Source organism: Pinus tabuliformis, chromosome 5_1, assembly GCF_031772625.1.
Source record: "Pinus tabuliformis cultivar Carrire ecotype Pingquan chromosome 5_1, CPIR1, whole genome shotgun sequence".
NCBI lineage: Eukaryota > Viridiplantae > Streptophyta > Pinopsida > Pinales > Pinaceae > Pinus > Pinus tabuliformis.
Genome location: NC_142305.1, coordinates 241,538,728 through 241,558,879, shown reverse-complemented (window position 1 = coordinate 241,558,879; position 20,152 = coordinate 241,538,728). Strand labels below are relative to the sequence as shown.

Below are 20,152 nucleotides of genomic sequence, written 5' to 3'. Positions count from 1 at the left end.
TTGAATGTTGTTGTGCATTGTTGCATATGTTGTATATGGAGGACCCAACAGAATTTGAGGTATGTTGACTATTTGAAGGCGATGTTGAATATGTTAGAACGTTGGTCGAAATGTCATGGTGAACGTTAGTCAAAACATGGAAGTCCGGCATTGAATGTATGTTGATTGGTATGATGTTGTATGCTATATGCTGGTATCTGTTCCATACTGTGTTGATTAAAAAACAATTAAAAATTGAATGTTGTGCAGTCATATGGTATGAGACTATATGCTTGTGTTTCTGTGGAATGAGTGTTAAGTTTAGGTATATTCTATGCTTAAAGAAATTTATTTCAATTTTCACAGTTAGCTCAATATCTTTTCCAGATTAGCAATCACATCAGCATTAAAGTAAACCGCAAATAGAACATAAACATAAATCGCAGAAGACAAGCCGAGACAAGAGGACACAAGATGTGGCGCTAGCCAGGGACAAACCCCAATGTGGAGAAGCCATTGATCAATTCTTCTTATGTGTTCTTCAATAGTTCAGCACAGAGAGAGAGAGAGAGTACATTTACAATAGAAGTCAACACTTTGACTTATCTAGATAAGAGCATAGATCATCTTTAAGAAGATGATACATGAGATCAGTTGAAGACATGCTGCTTCAACTAATTCTCCAAGGTGACTCCTTCACCTATCATCATGCTGCATCTCGCCATCATGTTGCACCTCACCATGTTGCACCATGTTGCACCCATCATCAAACTGCTGGACCTCATAACTGTTGCACCTTATGTTGCACCGCTGTCCCATGTGCCATTGTTGAACCATGTTGTCATACAGCATGTCTCATGTGCTTGCAACACCATGCTTGCCACAACTATCCATGTTGTCCACGCTTGCCATGTTGCACCATGCTTGTTGTTGTCCATGCTTGCTACTGTCATGTCACAGCTGTTGTCCCACTTTGCTACTACCATGTCACAGTTGATGTCCCACTTTGCTGCCATGTCATAGTTGTTGTCCCACTTTAGTTGTTGTCCCAACATAGTTCTTGTCCATAATGACATTGATGTCCCATCATTGTGCTGTCCCAATATTCTGGGCAGCACCATATAGCCCAGATGTCCCATATATATTAGCACTATTGTACTAGTTGCCTTGTTGTCCCATACATCTATCCATCAGTCCACAAACAGCCCTCAATTCTGCTACATGCTACTGCTGATTTCTGCCTAGGGTTCTGTGCATGTACTAGTCTGGTTAGGGCACACCAACTAGCCTAATGTATAGGGAAAATACCCCTGTTTGCCTTGCTGTCCTTAGAGGTGACTGCGGCCTGGTTAGGAGGTCTGTTCTAGGTCTCTCGGCCATCCAAACTTCATCTCCCAATTGCTGTTAGCAGTCCCTCACTGCGGCCCTATAAATGTGTCACTAAAACTGCCCACAAATCAGTCCTATGACTGTGGCTGCCCTTCCAACAGTCCTTTATTGTTGCGGCATGATAACAAGGGAACTCAACCCCTTCTCCAACACTTCGGACCCCTCCAAACAGTGGCTAAGACTCCTGCTCAATACGTTGTCCACACAGCCCTTCCACGCTGTCTAGGGCAGCCTCCTAATGCTGCGGCTAGGGCATGGTAATGTCCTCCTTGACTGCGTTTTGGTAGGGACCAGCGTATAGGGTTGTAGGCTTCCTTCTAGATAGCATTAGGGCTTCTCTTTCATGACTGCATCCTCTAGATTAGGGCAACGTATTCCTTCTTCTTGACTGCGGCTAGGGTAGCCTCTTTTCTTCCAGCATCTAGGGCTTCCACTCCTAGATTTCTCTTCCACTAAAACCCAAGACAAGTGGAGAGAAATCAAGATAGAAGTGTGTTTGATAAATGACTCTCAAATCATCTCTTTTTATAATAAAACGTTGGGCACATGTGGGGTTTATTTGGTTGTTGGCCGACCTTGATGAATTGGCTTGTAACACAAATAAATTCATAACTCCATGAATACTTATCAGAATCAGATGATCTTTAAATCAATCCTACACCTCTCGATGAAAAGGATCCAAGAAAAATATCAGCTAACATAAGTAAGATGACCCACATGGAGTTTGGCCCTAGTTGCCAATTTTAACACTCCCTCTCAACTACGGAAAACTCATCTGCTGATCCATATGTCTGACTATACTATCTATGCCATCAGTGCCCTCCACTGCTCTGGTTTGCTCTACTCTGCTGAGCTCTGCTCTGTTCTGCTGAGCTCTGCTCTGCTCCGTTGAGCTATGCTCTGCTCTGCTGAACCATGAAGAAGAATAATTGATCGAGAATGTCTCATACCATTCTCTACTGACCCGAAGTCAGTTCCATATTAAGAGAGTGTGTCATACCACTCTTACTGACCCAAAGTGAGTTTCATTGATCCCTAATCAATATCACAAGAGTGTCTCAAACCACTCATACTGATCCCAGATCAATGGAGGTCATCCTAACATAGGGAGTACAGTAGATACAACGATGCGTCCATCGATAGCACTACTATGTTCCCTAACCCCATTTCCCTGCTCATTGGCCAGATGAGAGGTACTTCCCATGAGTCCCAAACTGCATGGGTAGGATGCCTCGACAAGAGAACCATTCATCCTGTCCTTAAGTCACCTCAGGGTATCACAGGGGAAGGCAGAGCCATTCACCCGGTACACAGCGCACCATTAAGGGAGGGTGAGTCGCCCTATGGTCGCGTGTTGCTCCAGTAAGTACCCTAATCCCCCCGAAGCTTCCAGAGCTCAATGCATGCAACCTGCAGGACTTTTGTAAGAAGGTTTCTTAACGACTCCAAGTCTTTCGGGAAAGTGACAAATTTGACCTTTCCCCGGGGCTTAGAAAGAATGTCTGCGACCTGTACATCAGTCTCAATGTGATGGAGCCTCCTCGTTCATTGACGTACCATATCTCAGATAAGGTAGTATCTAATGTCTATATGCTGGAGCAATTATAGAATACGGGATTCCTCAACAATTGAATCCCCCCCTAGTTGACACAGAAGATCATGGTCGTATCCATCATGTGTACAAACAGCTCACTGAAGAGCTCCCACAACCAGGCAGCTTCACATGAGGTCATACTCGTAGCTATGTCTTCAGTCTCAGCGGTACTCAAAGCAATCGTCCTCTACTTCCTGCTCATCTAGGATATTGAGAAGAACCCAAAGAGAATCAACACTCAGAAGTGCTCTTGAGATCCTCCACACTGCCTGCCTAGTCAGCATTCAAACAATCATGCAACTTCATATTTCTGGCAGTCTATCTCAATCCATGAGAGATTGTGCCCCGAAGACATCTCAAAAGATTCTTGGCATCAATCCAGTGAGGCTCAAACATATATGAGCTCATCATACTAACTGCAAATCATATGTCCGGATGGAAGTTCACCAAGAACATCAACGTGAATGAGTTTATGAAACTCAGAGGTATTTCCCAAATCTGGTCTGGCATCACTACCATATAACTTCTGAAAGTTAAGATCCTCAAGGTAGTCACGGGCTTGCAGTTTACCGTTCCATATTCAGAATCCAACTCCCTCTTACTTCTGCAAATGAGAGGGTCTAAACCTGTCAGAAATAGGTCGTCCTCAGAAGGTGCTGGTATGAGAGGTCTATCATCCACAACCTTCGAGCAATGGTTTGGATCGGCTTCACTCCTAGTGAATTTCTGCTTCATCAAACAGCTATCAATCCTCTCATACTAACCCCGGGGTGGTTTGCTTCAAGCCATAGAGGGCTTTCTTCCACCTGCACACATGAGATTCTCGATCATGAATCGCAAAACCTTCGGGTTGTTCCAAACTTGTGGACCTGCTACATGAGGGGAATGGTCCCCTTGTAAGATTTTCCTTCGGTACATCTCAGACATGTACCTTCATGCTCTTCTTGAATTCAGGCATCCCTGTCACCATCTGACTCACATTGGGTAGGGCCCCATAATAGACCTCCAGTGCTATAGATGAGATGTGTCAATTGACATGGTCCCCAATGGACCATCATGCAACTTGATACAAATTGCCAACCCTGAACCCATGAGTAAAAGCATCTTTGAAAATTCTATTTTCAAACACATACCTTTCCATCGATGAATGCCACCCTGAAACCTTTGACTTCCATTGCCAAAATTGACACCAGGCTCTTCTTGCGATCAGGTACATAAAAGAGATTCTGTAAATGAATCGAGTTACCCTCATTCAATTGAGGGGTAACATTTCCTACACCCATTCCGAGATAGGTGGCATCGGCTCCAAGTATAATCCCACGATTATTTCCATCTCTTACCAAATTCGAGAGAGCATCCTTCTATCCGATGAAGTGCCTTGAAGCACTATAATCAATAAGCCAGATTCCCACAGAATCTGAAGGAGAGGGCCAATACAAGACAACGCTTCTTTATCTTACCATAAACAACATTTAATTCTTCGTACCTGGGGTTCCTTGCTTTCCTTGAAGAGTCGGCCATTTCCTTGATGACCTGCATTACTTGTCATTCCTCCGATCATTGAAGATGTCCTTGGAATGATTGTTATCTTCATCAAGAGATGTGTCCCTGCCATTCAGACACTTTCACCTAATGGACGAACTTAGTGTAAGCAAGGCATCTGCCTTTCCTTTCACCCTAAGTTCCGGACTTCCCATTGAAGTGATTTGTAGGTAGGCCATCAGAAGCTTCCACTGCGCCATTCTGATAATATACTCTGTTTCGACTTCACCCTTGGTGAATTTGAAGAGGGATGAGGAATCCATTGATCCTTTTGTCCTTTCCAAACTGTCTTCGGTGATTGCTCTTCACTCTTGCTTGGCTTTGTCTTCACCTCACCTTTGATACCATGTTAAGTTTAGGTATGTTCTATGCTTAGAGCAATTTATTTCAATTTTCACAATTAGCTCAATATCTTTTCCAGATTAGCAATCACATCAACATTAAAGTAAATTGCATATAGAACATAAACATAAATCGCAGAATACAAGCCAAGACAAGAGGACACAAGATGTGGTGCTAGCCAGGGACAAACCCCAATGTGGGGAAACCCTTGATCAATTCTTCTTATGTGTTCTTCAATAGTTCAAAAGAGAGAGAGAGAGATTTACAACAGAAGTCAACACTTTGACTTATCTAGATAAGAGCATAGATCATCTCTAAGAAGATGATACATGAGATCAGTTGAAGACATGTTTCTTCAACTGATTCTCCAAGGTGACTCCTTCACCTATCATCGTGTTGCATCTCGTCATCATGCTGCATCTCGTCGTGCTGCACCCATCATCACACTGTTGGACCTCATGACTGTTGCACCTTATGCTGCACTGTTGTCCCATGTGCCATTGTTGAACCATGTTGTCATACAACATGTCTCATGTGCTTGCAGCACCATGCTTGCCACAACTATCCGTGTTGTCCACGCTTGCTTGACAACATGTCTCATGTGCTTGCAGCACCATGCTTGCCACAACTATCCATGTTGTCCACGCTTGCCATGTTGCACCATGCTTGTTGTTGTCATGTCACAGTTGTTGTCCCACTTTGCTGCCATGTCATAGCTGTTGTCCCACTTCAATTGTTGTCCCAACATAGTTGCTGTCCATAATGACATTGATGTCCCATCATTGTGTTGTCCCAACATTCTGTGCAGCACCATGTAGCCCAGTTGTCCCATATATATTAACACTGTTGTACTAGTTGCCTTGTTGTCCCATGCATCTATCCATCAGTCCACAAACAGCCCTCAATTCTGCTGCATGCTACTGCTGATTTCTGCCTAGGGTTTTGTGCATGTACTAGTCTGGTTAGGGCACACCAACTAGCCTAATGTATAGGGAAAATACCCATATTTGCCTCCTTGTCCTTAGAGGTGACTGCGGCTTGATTAGGAGGTCCGTTCTAGGTCTCTCAGCCATCCAAACTTCATCTCCCAATTGCTGTTAGCAGTCCCTCACTGCGGCCCTATAAATGTGTCACTAAAACTACCCACAAATCAGTCCTATAACTGTGAATGCCCTTCCAACAGTCCTTTATTGTTGCAGCATGATAACAAGGGAAATTGGCCCCTTCTCCAATACTTCGGACCCCTCCAAACAGTGGCTAAGACTCTTGCTCAATACGCTGCCCACACAGCCCTTCCACGCTGTCTAGGGCAGCCTCCTAATGTTGCGGCTAGGGCATGGTAATGTCCTCCTTGACTGCATTTTGGTAGGGACCAGCGTATAGGGTTGTAGGCTTGCTTCTAGATAGCGTTAGGGCTTCTCTTTCATGACCGTGTCCTCAATATTAGGGCAGCGTATTCCTTCTTCTCGACTGCGGCTAGGGCAGCCTCTTTTATTCCAGCATCTAGGGCTTCCACTCCTAGATTTCCCTTCCACTAAAACCCAAGACAAGTGGAGAGAAATCAAGATAGAAGTGTGTGTGAGAAATGACTCTCAAGTCATCTCCTTTTATACTAAAATGTTGAGCACATGTGGGGTTTATTCGGTTGCTGGCCGACCTTGATGAATTGGCTTATAACACAAATAAATTCATAACTCCATGAATACTTATCGGAATCAAATGATCTTTCGATCAATCCTACACCTGTCGATGAGAGGGATCCAAGAAAAATATCAGCTGCCATAAGTAAGATGACCCACATGGAGTTTGGCCCTAGTTGCCAATTTTAACAATGAGACTAGGGCCAAACTGAGACCATGTATGCGTTGTCAACACTGTCAATGTGTTGTTATGAACTCCTTTCTTTGAATGGTGTATGGTGCAGTGGAAGTATTATATGTTTTGAATTGGGCTGAATTATAAACATTGAGATATATGTTGATTACCATGGTATGCAATGTGAAAATTTCGGCGCTACAAAACTATTATGTGACTCAGAAAATTTCGGTACGAAATTTTATTGCAGCGATTGGAAATTATTCTTCTAACTGTAAATTAATTAACAGTTTGTTCGTCCATACAAACAACGAATAATTCACTATTGCAAACTTCACAAATAAAACTATGGAAGAAAAATAGCGCTGGAAACTGAGAAAATCTAGCACACACACACACACAAAATTTACACAGTTATTTTTGGACAATTGTCCCCAAAAAATCCAACTTGGGAAAATCGGTGCAGCAGCTAAGGGTTTTTATTATTAAGCAATAGTGAATTTATCTTAGTATAATTTGGATGCCAAATACTGGAAATCCTGCAGAGAAAATACTGGAAAAAAATATCTTAAGGTAAATTACCCTCACTTCGAGCAATCTTGGCACTCAACTTCCACTGGAAAGCAAGTCGTCCAACTAGGCCTGCGCAGGCTCTGCGTCAATCTGAGGCTGCCTTCCACATGTGTTGCTCGATTGTCTGCTAATCAAGCCATCCTACCTGCTGCTGGCTGGAAAAAAAGCTTCCCCAGCATTTTGGAACCTCTACCCGGCCTCTGGAACTAAAAACGTCTTCCTTCCTCAACAAATCGAACTGCCTAGTGAAGCTTCTGCGTTGCGTCTGCGCAGCTTCCTGGAGAAATTTCATCCTCCCTGCAAATGCACCTGCTGGATCTGGAAAACTTCCTCCAGCCTCATTGTCTCTACCCCTCACTATTTTTGTATCCTTATCTGGCTTTCCAGCAACCACTGATGCTCTCTGGAAATCGAACTGCCAAAGAAATCGAACCCCACAAGTGTTTTCTCCATCTACCCATCGACTTCTTCTTATAATCCTTTGTTGGAGCACCAATGGACAAGATTAGAACTTAATCAAGGGCCCAAATTAATTCCCTGTCGATCCATGTGAATTTCTAGAGACTCACCTTGACTTGATTAATTTTGATTAATTAACCAATTTTTCTAAGTTTAGACTTGGGATATATTTAAAAATAGGATAATAATTTAATTAAGTCACCTCTATGTGGAATTTCCATAAACGATTTATGGGTTATGGAGATCTCATGTATTCTAGCCTCTCCACCAAGTTTCATGACTAGAACACATCCGATGCTACAAAAACTAACATGCAACCTCTTTTGAAGTTTTTAATAATTCATATGTTGTGTTATATTTTTCTTTTGAATGGCTGCTTTTGGAAAATTGAATGATGCATGGTGTTTTCTAAATGGTGAATAGTCATTAAAGGGGTCGTAACATGAAGTGATGGCATATGGAATAAAAATTTTGTTGAACTCATTTTAATGGCAATATATGGTATATAAGAAATTCATTACTCTCCTTTTATATGAAATTACCATATGGTATATGGAAGGTATATAATATACATTTGATAAATGAAGGTTTATAAATTCGCATTAAACTATTGACTTTGTATAGTGAAGAGTGAAGTTGGTAGTGAGGTTTTTAAATCAGTTTTGTAAAAAGGCAGAAAGTAAGGCTGCATTATTTTGGAAATCAAAAGCACATAGTCCTTTTTTGATGATGCATTCACTAATCTCCATTGTGGGAGTAGTTCTCTCTAGCAAAAAGAACTATCATGAGTGGTCCCAGAAGATAAAACACACTCTCATTTTCAATGAGCTTTGGAAGAAATTTGTGAAGGAGGAAAAGACAATGCACCTGAAAAACCTACTTCAGATAAGAAGATTTCCATCTGGGAAAACAAGAACAGCAAGGCCTATGCCTTGATTGTAGTGTCAATAAATGAAGAAGTGATTCATCATATTTATCCATTTTCAAATGCCTTTGAAGCCTTAAAAAAGTTGAGGGAATTGTATGACACACTCTGAACTTGAAGTTGTTCAATTGATGATCAAGTTGTTCAATCTTGAGTTGAAAAATGATGACCCTCTTGCCTTAGCATCAAAAGTAAGATCCATTATGCATGACATAAAAGCCACTAGTGTTGAAATAGATATTCCTCTCATAGCCTATGTCAAGGCACTATATCCCTCCTATTCACATTATCTTGAGTCATTGCAAGCAAGTGGAAAACTTAAGGAGATTACCTTTGACTCCATTGAGAAGAAGTTTGTTGAAAGAGAGAAGGCTTTTGGGAAAAAGACAAATCCTCAGTCTTTTGAAGAAGTTGTATGCCTTGCAAAAAAAGAGAAGAATCATGCACAAGATTCTTCTAGAGGAAGAGGTGGTTGAAGAGGAAGAGGAAGGAAGAATTTTAGAGGCGGGAGGGGCAGACATTTCCAAGGAGAAAGGTTTGATATACATTGCATACGATACAATAGAGATGGACATGATGCTTCCACCTGTAAGCTACCTTAGGACATAATCAAGCAGGAAAGAAATGAAGGAAAAGGTAAAACACCTAACAGGGAAAGGAAAAACACCCAAGTCCGCTCATTATGTTGTGGCACATTGTAACATTGGAGTAACTGAAGACTTATTCAATGCTTCACTTGCTTCATGGAAAGATGCTTGGTTGCTTGATTCAAGAGCAACTTGCCACATGACTTTCAGAAGAGATTTTTTTGAAGAATTCATTGATAATGTTGATGGAGCAATCTACTTTGTAGAAAAGTCAAAACTCGAGCCATCAAGGCTTGGCACCATCAGGCTCAAACTACTTGGACTTTCAGACTTTCTTGTACATGATGTTCTATACCTCCTAGAGGTGAGGAGAAACTTGTTGTCTTTGGTCCACATCTGCCAACAAGGACACTCCATTCATATATTTGATGGCAAGGTTGAGGTCAGAAAAGCATCAGATCACTCACTTGTCATCACTGGGATAGAAGAAGAAAGACTTATGAAGTTGCAAGGAACCTCTGCTCATGCACAAAACTTTTCATACAGTTCTCACTATTATGAAGGTACATTTCCATCAAGTCTTTTATGGCATGCTAGATTTGGACTCTTGAACTATGACAGCGTCCGTTTGTTGAAGAAAAATGGTGTTACTAGTTTGCCTACAATTCCTAGGAAACTTAAGCAATGTTATGCTTGTATCTTAGGAAAGCATAGTAAATAGTCTTTTCATGATTCTCATTCCAGAGCACATAGAAAACTTGAACTCATTCATTCTGATTTATGTAGCACAATGCCTGTTCCTTTTGCAAATGGTAATAATAATAAATATATGATGACATTTATTGATGACTACACCAGAATGTGTTGGGCTTATTTATTGAAGAACAAATCTGAAGCATTTGAAACATTCAAGAACTTTCATGCATGGATTGAAAATGATACACAATCTCATATTGGATCTATTCGTACTTATAATGGAAAAGAATATACATCAAATGAATTTGAAAACTATCTTCGCCAACATGGGATCAAACATCAAACAATTGTTCCTTATAATCCCCAACATAATGGAGTAGCTAATAGAATGAACAGGACAATCTTAAATATAGTACGTTCGATGATATCTTTAAGAATTTTAAGCTAATGTTTTGGGCTGATGCGGTTTTATGTGTTGTGTACATAAAGAATAGGTGTCCATCTAATGCTATCAAAACCAAGACTCCCTATGAAATGTGGTATGGCCACATTGCTTCGGTGAGGCATCTTAGGGTTTTGGTTCCACCCGTTATGCCTTGATACCCAAGGAACAACGAAACAAACTCGGTGCAAGGAGTCACAGATGTATCTTCTTGGAGTACTCAAATACCTCCAAAGCATATTGTCTCTATGATGAACTGAATAAGAAGTTTATAACATCTAGAGACGTGATATTTCTTGAATCTTCCAAGATTGACAATGTTGTTGAGCAGTGGCTTGATTGCTTGGATAGATTCAGACATGAAAAGTCTTTTCAAGAGTTTGATAATGAGATTTTGCATCTTCAGGGGGGGATCCCTATACTGGATCAATCTATGGAATCTCCTTCTGAAGCACTCTCTCCCCGGCATGAAGCTCTAACCACTGATGACACTTTGAGTGATGTGATTGACAAAATTGGAAGAGTAAATCTTCATTCAGCCCCATCTCAGTCAACTGAGCAGCCTGGACCATCTTAGAAAGGTCCTCCAAAATGGCTGACAAAGACACTTGAAAGTGTTCGTCCTGATGAGGTTGGAAAGACAGGAACAAGAAGCTCAACCAAACAAAATGGAGGTGATGTAGACAATCCTAATTCACCTGTTGATATGGATGTTTCTTATGATTGTGAACTGAATTTGTCTATAGATTTTGAACCAACTTCCTTCAAAGAAGTCACTTCTCATGATGAATGGAAAGAAGCGATGCAGAAAGAATATGATGCTTTGATAAAGAATGGCACCTAGAAGCTGGTTGATCCTCCATTGGGAACCAAACCAATTGGCTACAAGTGGGTCTTCAAGAACAAGTATAAAGAAGATGGCTCACTTGACAAGCATAAAGTCAGGCTTGTGGCAAAAGGTTTTGCACAGAAGGAAGGGGTTGATTATGAGGAGACCTTTGCCCGGCCAGCGAAATGAGCTACCATCCGGACACTCTTTGCCTTGGCAGCTCAGAATAGTTGGAAAGTCCATCAAATGGATGTAAAAACTGCTTTCTTGAATGGAGATTTGAAAGAGAATGTTTTTATGTCCCAACCAGAAGGATTTTTTGTGAAGGGTCAGGAACACAAAGTATGCAAGCTTGTAAAATCCTTGTATGGCCTTAAGCAAGCACCGCGAGCCTGGTACGATAAATTGACTGAGCATCTTCTGAAACTCAATTTCAAACATTATGATCTTCATGATGCAACTTTGTTTGTCAAGAAAGTTGGCAAAACAGTTGTATATCTTGTGGTGTGTGTAGATGATGTTTCGATGAAAGGGAACAATGAGAACTACATTGCATCCATAAAGAAGGAATTGAGGAAAGGTTTTGAAAAGAAAAATTTCGGCTATGTTCACTACTATCTTGATATTGAAGTAACCCACTATCCGAAGTTTATATTCCTCTCTCAGAAGAAGTACATTGGAGATCTGTTGAACAGGTTTGGTATGGTTGAGTGCAATCCTTTGACTACTCCAATGGAACAGAACTTAAAGCTCACATCCATTGAAGGAAAAGAATTTGAGGATGCAACAAAGTACAGGCAACTTGTAGGAAGTCTCAACGACCTGACTACTACTAGACCAAACATTTCATTTGTTGTTGGAATCGTCTCCAGATTTATGCAAAAGCCATGTGAGGGTCATTGGTCTGTTGCAAAAAGAGTTCTAACATACTTGAAGGAAACTCAAGATTTTGGACTCAAGTATACACGGGTGGGTGACTTCAGCTTGATTGGATACTCTGATTCAAATTTCGATGGAGATAAAGAAACTGGTGTATCTACTTCAGGTTATGTTATGAGTCTTGGATCAGGAGTTGTCTCCGGGAAGTTATGCAAAAAATCAGTTCCAGCAGATTCCACAACTAGGGCAGAATATGTGTCAGCAGCTGAAGCAACGAAGGAAATTGTGTGGCTCAGGAAAATTCTAGAGGATTTGCAGGAGAAACAAGTGCATTAAATTCCTCCTTTGATTGACAAAACTTCTGCAATAAAGTTGGCCAAGAACCCAAAGTTCCATGATCGAACCAAGCACATCAATATGAAATACCATCTGATTCAACAACATGTTAAGGCCAAAACAATCCACCTACGACATTGTTCCACAAATGAGCAGATTGCAGACATCTTCACCAAAGCGCTTGGAAGGGAAAAGTTTGAAAGATTCAAAATGATGCTTGGACTCACCAACATCCCTTTAGATTAAGGGGGGGAATGTTGAACACCTAATCTTTGGGATTAGAAATCCTATGTAAATATTGTAAATAGAAAAATAAGAGAAGTTGGAAGACGAAGAGACATTGGGAGATGAAACCCAATAGTCTCCTTCTTCTTGCATATAGTCATATTCTATCTTAATGCAAATGCAACAATTCATTCGAAGTTACTCGTGGCCTGACATTAGTGCTGCAGTCAAAGTTCCCATATTACCTTGGATTCTGTGCCAATAGTTGCAGCCATCTTGAACAGAGATACTCCACCAAAAACAATAGTCAAACCATGCCAATTTTACCCAGGTCAATGTTGGTCAACATTCCAGAACAGAACTGCAATTTGTCCAACCTGAAATAGACACTTGTCCCTTTGCACATGTGGAAAATCCATGCTATCCCTGAGTTGTACAAACCAACCAATGAAGGAGAGAGAAGAAGAATGATGTGTGTTGAATGTGCCAAATGAGGTTGAGGGACTCCTTTATTTATGTGTTGTAGCGGGTTCAATTTGTCTAATTTACCCCAAGCCGACCTTGACCAAATGTGCTCTTGTGGGCTTGACATCAAAAACATATTTCTCCTTGTCCGAATTCAATGCTTCCAGGGTCAATTTTGGTCCCCTCGGAAAGAGGAATTTTTTCCAATAATCATCTTAGGCCAATGAGCTGCCCAAAGTGAAATTTGGCCCTAGTTGCACATTTTAACAAGTGCACTTGCCATTGAGCTCATCAAATGTTGAGAACTTGTAAGTATTGCAAATAGTAGTGATGAAGGTTTCCCAAATAGGAGGAAGACCTTGAAAAGTGACCAACACCAGCACTCTATCAGATATAAGCTCTCCAACAGTCTATAATTGATCCCTTAGTTGGGATATCCTCATGACTTAGGATTGCACATATTCCAACATGCTTCACTATCCTATATGAAGTGCAAATCCTACAATCTAAGTGAGATGCAGAATCTTGGTTTATTTTAAATTATATATCTATATAAGTGTATCCTTCATCTCAATTGTTTTGAAGCTAGTCTCTAGAGTAGGTTGTGAGAGAGAAACCAAGGGGAAGCAAGCTATGGCTTGATTAACAATCCCTCCCCTTGATTTCTAACCACCCGATGCCTCTGATGCTATAGAGACTATGGCTCTGACAACTGCAAGGTCATCGTGTTAACCACTAAAGAGATTTTAGGCTTTGGAAACTGGATGAGAAAGGTGGGCCTACCTCTCTATCAACCGAGCTTATGTTTGGAAGTTAATTAATTAATGCAACCTCTAGATTCGGTGGCCCATCTCCTCATGGTATTTCTGGAACCTCTGAATCTAGAAGAACAATAGCAAATTTCTTGAATATTGGTGGGAGGGATGATTTGGATGAAAAAGTGGTAGGGTTTCTTTGTGCTTGTGGTATACCATTCAATGTGCTTCAGTCTCCCTACTGGCATGACTTGGTTAAGTCCATCAATGAAGCCCCAAAAGGATACAAAAGCCCTAACTATGAGAAAGCTAGAACTTTGTTATTAGATAGTGAAAAAGCAAAGGTTCAAAGAACTTTGACATGGTTTACAAATAAGTAGGTTGATTGCGAGGTATCCATTATATTAGATGGTTGGAAAAATATTAGAAACCAACATTTAATATATGTTCTTGGTGTTTCTACTAGCGTTGCAGTGTTTCTTGCAAGTCATGACTCCTCCACCACTACATCTTTTCAAAATATTGCAGATCTCCCATTGAAAACAATTAATGATGTTGGTCCTAATAATGTGGTTCAAGTGATCACTAATAATGCAACAAATTGTAAGGGAGCAGGAAAAATCATCGAGTGACCTCATCCACACATCTTTGGCCTGGGTGCTTGGTGCACGCATTGAACCTTTTGATGCATGATATTGTGAAGCATAAAGAATGTGGATGGATTAATCAGCTATACAAGAGAGGGAAGCAACTCATTATGTCATAGGGCATAAAAGGGTCGATTTCTTTTCTAGAACTTACTCCAAGATGCAGTTGCTTAAGATTTCAAAAACTAGATTTGCAAGCTATTACCTCACCTTTAGGCGCCTAGTGAAGGTGAGACAAACTTTAACTGCTATGGTGATGTGTGATTCATGGGATGAGATGAGAATTGATAGCAATGGTGCTAATGTAGTGAAGCGCACTATTCTTGATAGTTAGGTTAAATAAGTTTTGCAATTCACCAAGCCAATTTATTACAAGATCAACTTTACAGATTCAGATCGGCCAATCATTGGAGAGGTGTACGAGTAGATGGATAGCATGTTGGGGCAGATTATAGACATTATTGAGCCTAGAGATATCACCTTGTACAATTATATTCATGCAAAGGTGGAAAAACAATGGGAAATGCTAGACATTGCATGCCTTAGCATTTGTTCTTACAACTAAATACTATCATCCATCATGGCTTTCAACACCAACACCTGATGGGGGCCCAAGAGAAAACCACACCAAGATCCAAAGGTTCTAGCTGGTTATATGAAAGCATTGGATAAATTAGTCCCTGATGAGGAGGAGTGTGACATGATACAGAAACAATTGAGCAACTATATCCTTGGCACTAGTGCATTTGGGACCAATCATGCAATTAGAGATCGAGGGAATTTGTCTTCTCTTGAGTGGTGGAACATGCATGGAGGTGCTACTCCACATCTACAATCTTTGGCAATATGAGTGCTATCGCAGGTGGTAAACACTTCTTCTACAGACCGGTGTTGGAGCACCTATAGTTCCATCCACAATGTTAAAACTTAAAAGAAGCAGGTTAAATGTAAATCAGGTAGAGAGCTTGGTTTATGTTCATTACAACTTGCAATTGTTGTCCCATTATTGTGAGGAGGCAAAGAAAAATAAAGACTTTAAGCTTTGGGACAAAAATCTAGAGGAGGCCAATTTGGAGGATGGAGTGTTGCATTTAGAGAAATTGGAGGATGTTCTTATCCAGGATGATGATGATTGTTATGAGATGACACCCCCATCCGGTGCCATGGTCCCCATGTTCCAATCTTCAACAGCAGCAGCAGGGGCTTCATCTTTAGTTCCACAACTTCCACGGCCACCATCTTCTTCACTGCCACCACGTGGAGGCTCACATAGTGGTCATGGTGTAAGGAGGAGAGATTAGTAGATAGATTCACAGTTCACTACTTTTTTTGTCATAGTCTAGACTCTATAGATGATAGATTAGAGTGTTAGACTTTAGTGTTGTGAATTTGAACTTTTCAGTCTTCCTAGTTCAATGTGTAGTTGGTGGTGGCCAGGTGGCCTATTTTGTAAACATTATTATTTGGTCATGACTCATGTTGACAGTTGCTCACTTGCTAGATAAGTTATTTGAATGTTTTATCTTCTAAATGTCTACTTTCTATTATATGCATAAAATTTTGATACTTTCTGTTTTCTATTATCTGTGATATGCTTAAAAAATTGATGGAAATTTGTAATTGCTGGAATCTAGGTGGTTGATGCTCGAATAATTAATTATTAATGTACAATGGATGTCATATCTATCTTGATTTATGTACAAATATGCATGTTTTCATATCTTCTGCAACTAATTTGGTATTTTGGTTTTTTTAAATATAAATGCAAAAATAATATATAATTGCAGGATACTTCGCTTCCAAAGATTTTTGGAAAATCATACTTCTGACACTTCACTTCCAAAAAACGTCCCCACTTCACGCAACATTGTGTTGAAGCATATCCACATGTTCAGCTTCAACATGCATAAGCAAAATTAACTGTCAAAAATTCATTGGGCTCTGAGCTCTTTGCTTTTCAAACGGTGCCCCTCTCCAAATTGACCGCTAAATCTGATGTATAGTAAGCTTTACGATCCCAGTATACTGCACATTTTCTTCTGTGCAAACAAATAACTCAATGATATGTATCTCACTGGAACTGGATATTCTTTTTCTCATGGGCATATATGACACTTAGGACTGTGAAGGTTCTCTTTGTCGTGTTTGGATATAGTACTTTTAAACCATAATATATGACGGTTCCATTTATATCTATTGGTTTTAAACAAACATTCTTGATGAAAACTATATATGTGCATGAATGATTTTAGCCAAGGGAAAATAAAAAGATGTTGCAGATGCAGAGATAAGCATTAAGCAACAATGAAGTTTAATACTTTCCGAACAAATGGAGAAGAGATTGAAGACTGAGATAATACCAGGAAATATCTTGATCAGAGCACCTAAAGGAACTGAATTCCCATACCATCAATCTCTAATTGAATTCTGGGATAACACAAACTCATGATGAAACGGGTCCTCTGTAAATTCAATGGGTCTGGCCACTATAGCTAGACATATAAAATAAATTTTAAAAAACCCAAGCAAAAAACAGACACAGGGCATACACAAGATCCTTTGCAAAATTGTGAGGCATGCCATCCTAAGGAATCATGGCCCATGGTATGTTCAAAAAGAAAAAATTCAGGAACTCTCTTCGCACCCACTAACAGCTACCAAACCCATTTGTGAGAGCATCGCAGCTCTTGATCTTCTTCCTTTCGCTTTATCATTCTTCTATTAGGACAGAGTTGAATCTGAAATAATAGTGGACTAGGGGAACAGATTAAATAGCTTACAAACAAAATGACGTTGGAAGATTGAAAACTGGGACTGACCAGATAAACTTAACAAATTATGTAGATACTAATTATGAGACTGAATCTCCTAAAAAAGAAAGGAGAGTCAACACAAAAGGTGATTTGGAAAGTGCCTCAGATCACTGGGTCCACTATGAGCAAAATCTTATACAGAAAGGCCATGGTGATTAAAAATTCACAAGTGGCCAGCGTGGACCTCCTAAGAGCTCAGCCGGATCAAAACAAAAATTTAGAAAAAGAAAACACATGAACGAAATACAGTCTCAGCTTGTTTAAATTGGAAAGATAATCCTACATATGATAAATTGGGAGAAATTCACAGAGCCAATGAAACGTTTACTCAAGAAGGGGGGCTTGGTGGTCTGGCGGACGTAGCACAAGTTAATGAAATATGTGCTTGACAAATGAGAACCTCTTTTTCAGCAGATGTCTTATGATCATTTTTTGCCTTAAGAAGCCATCAAGCAATTACACTGTGTATATCCGTATGAGGTCTTACAAAATCAAATAAAAAACTATTCAAAACAGAGGCATAGAACTTATTTAAAAATCAAAATGAGGTCTAACGATCATAATTATTCATGCACCTGGTACAGAACTCCAGCTTCAGATAAGGCCATGAATGCCTCCTTGACAGCAAAAACTGAAATGGCATATCCTGCAGAAGCAGGCAGATCATGAGGAGCTATCACCCACTGTACTCCATTCCAAAACCTTTCATAGATTGACCCACTTTCTCCAGTGATCCACACCGATGATTCCGATATGGCTCTGAGGGAAGTCCTGGTCCTCAGAGGAAGATGAGGATTCAAATTCAAATTCTCATCATCTGAAGCCTCCTCCTGATGGACAATTAAGTTATGGTCATATGGACTGCGGTTTTTGTCTTCAATAGAACCTACTTTTATGCAGCTGTCATTTATGCAGCTCAGTAAATCAAAGGGCAATTCTAATCTTTTCCACTGCTTGGAATCAGAGTCATAAGCCCAGAATCTGTCTGTGAGCTGCGCAAAGTCCCCAACAGGTCTCTCTGCTGGTGGTGGATATGGGCACTGCAGGGATTGGACTCTGAATTTCAGCGCCTGGATTGCAATTGCAATAACCCATAGCAGCCTTTGGATCCTGAGAATTCCCATATGTGAACAGAATCCTGAATCATAATAGCCACCAGATTGGTATCAATAGGCCTGCCATGCTTACAAACATGTTTCTGTTGTTATATTGGTCACTCGTGAGGCCGACTTGCTAAGAGTGCCAGTGAAAGCTGTGGATTACTGTTGGCTATTTTCTGCAACAGGCCTTCCAATTTTTTTTGGATTCTCTGAGCACATGTATATATGAGGTGTCTGCGCTCTGTAACCTGCACCCACTGGCTATTCAATGAAGAGCAACAGAGGAAATCCAGTGTGAGTTCTGTCTGACAACTATTGGCATTAATTTCAAGCTACCTGAATGAGTTAGTGGAGTGAATATTCAATGGGTATCTGAAGAGCATTAGATTTCTTGCCTTTGTGGCGGAGTGGGTGGGGAACTAAACTTACTGGCTTTGCTGTTGGGCTTATTGGAAATTTAGGCAAAGGGTCACATGAACAGGGTTTGTCAAGAGTGCTCGATTTATGAAATATTTCCATGAAGGCCGTTGATGGGGGTGTTAAATTTCCGGTTAGCTTCTCCCTAGGCTTTTGGAAATTTAAGAACAATGTCACCTGAACAAGGTTGGTCAACAGGGTTCGACGTTGAAATCTTTCCCGGAGTTGGTGGGGCGTTAAATTTCCTACTAGTTTTCCTCTTGAGCTTATCGGAGATTTAAGCGGGGAGTCACATGAAGGTTGGTCAGGCAGGCTCGGTGTTGAACTATTTGCATCAACTAAAACCTGACGGATGAATATATTCATTGTTTAATAAAGTTTTACTTTTAGAGGTATCGCTAATTAAGATAAGTTATTTAAGTTGCGATCTTTATTCTAATTTTTAATTATAATTGTTATTTATATGATTTATGGAGATTTTGTTGGAGCAAAATATTTTTATATTGTGATTTTATTTTATATATATATATAAAGATTTTGAATTAATGTCTTTTTACTTTTATGATGATGTATATCAACATAATCTTTCATGCCTCTAAAAGAGTTGACTTTTTAAAATTAGATTTCTATCTTAAAAAGATTAATTAAAATTTTATTAAATAATATTAAAATTAATTAAATTATATATATATATATATATTAATTTTCATATTTTTATAAATAATAATAATACAATATTAAAATATTAAATTGGTGTGTAAGATCTTTTTATATATGGGATAATTGGTGTTCGAGAAAGATTCATTTTAGAGAGCTTTCACTATTAAAGTCATACTCTACCCGCTTTGGATTTGATCTTATAACGTGTTTAGGAAGAAACATATGTTCTTATTATCAAGCTCAATCAAGCACTTTTATTAATGTGAAAAAAAAGGTAATTGTAAAATATTGTTCACACCAAAAACTTTGCAAGTTAACCAGTTAACTTTTAAATGTAAAAGATAGATGGTATAGCATTTTTCCTCACTCCTCACCATGGTATTAATATCATTAATAGTTTTAATATTATGCTTTGTAAAACAAATTAAGTTGACATTATTTATATGATAATTATAATAATTGTAGACATAATAATCGTAGATTCAATGTGAAAGAAGTATAAAATATTTTTATGTTATGTTTCTTTTTATATTAATGTTTTCCTTCCTTCTTCATGTAATTGGATAATATTATTATGAGACCCAAGGGTTAGTTCAATTCAAGTTCTTGCAGTCACAAAAAAAAAAGATAACATTATTATCCTCAATTGCCTTAGCATCATTTTCAACTTTGTCATTAATGTT

At 39.6% G+C, this 20,152-nt stretch overlaps 1 protein-coding gene across 2 annotated transcripts in view; it reads right to left on the bottom strand.

The window, feature by feature from the left end:
• LOC149164309 (uncharacterized) overlaps positions 1-18,943 on the bottom strand; it is a 275,786-nt gene extending 256,843 nt beyond the window's left edge. Inside the window, exon 1 of one of the 2 annotated variants that reach the window (XM_089432038.1) lies at positions 17,868-18,943. In XM_089432038.1, the coding sequence (XP_089288164.1) occupies positions 17,868-18,416 (549 nt within the window). In that variant the 5' untranslated portion in view covers positions 18,417-18,943. The remainder of the gene's footprint in view (positions 1-17,867) is intronic. The other variant, XM_089432037.1, reaches the window with a different exon arrangement.
• Between the last annotated feature and the right edge of the window lie 1,209 nt (positions 18,944-20,152).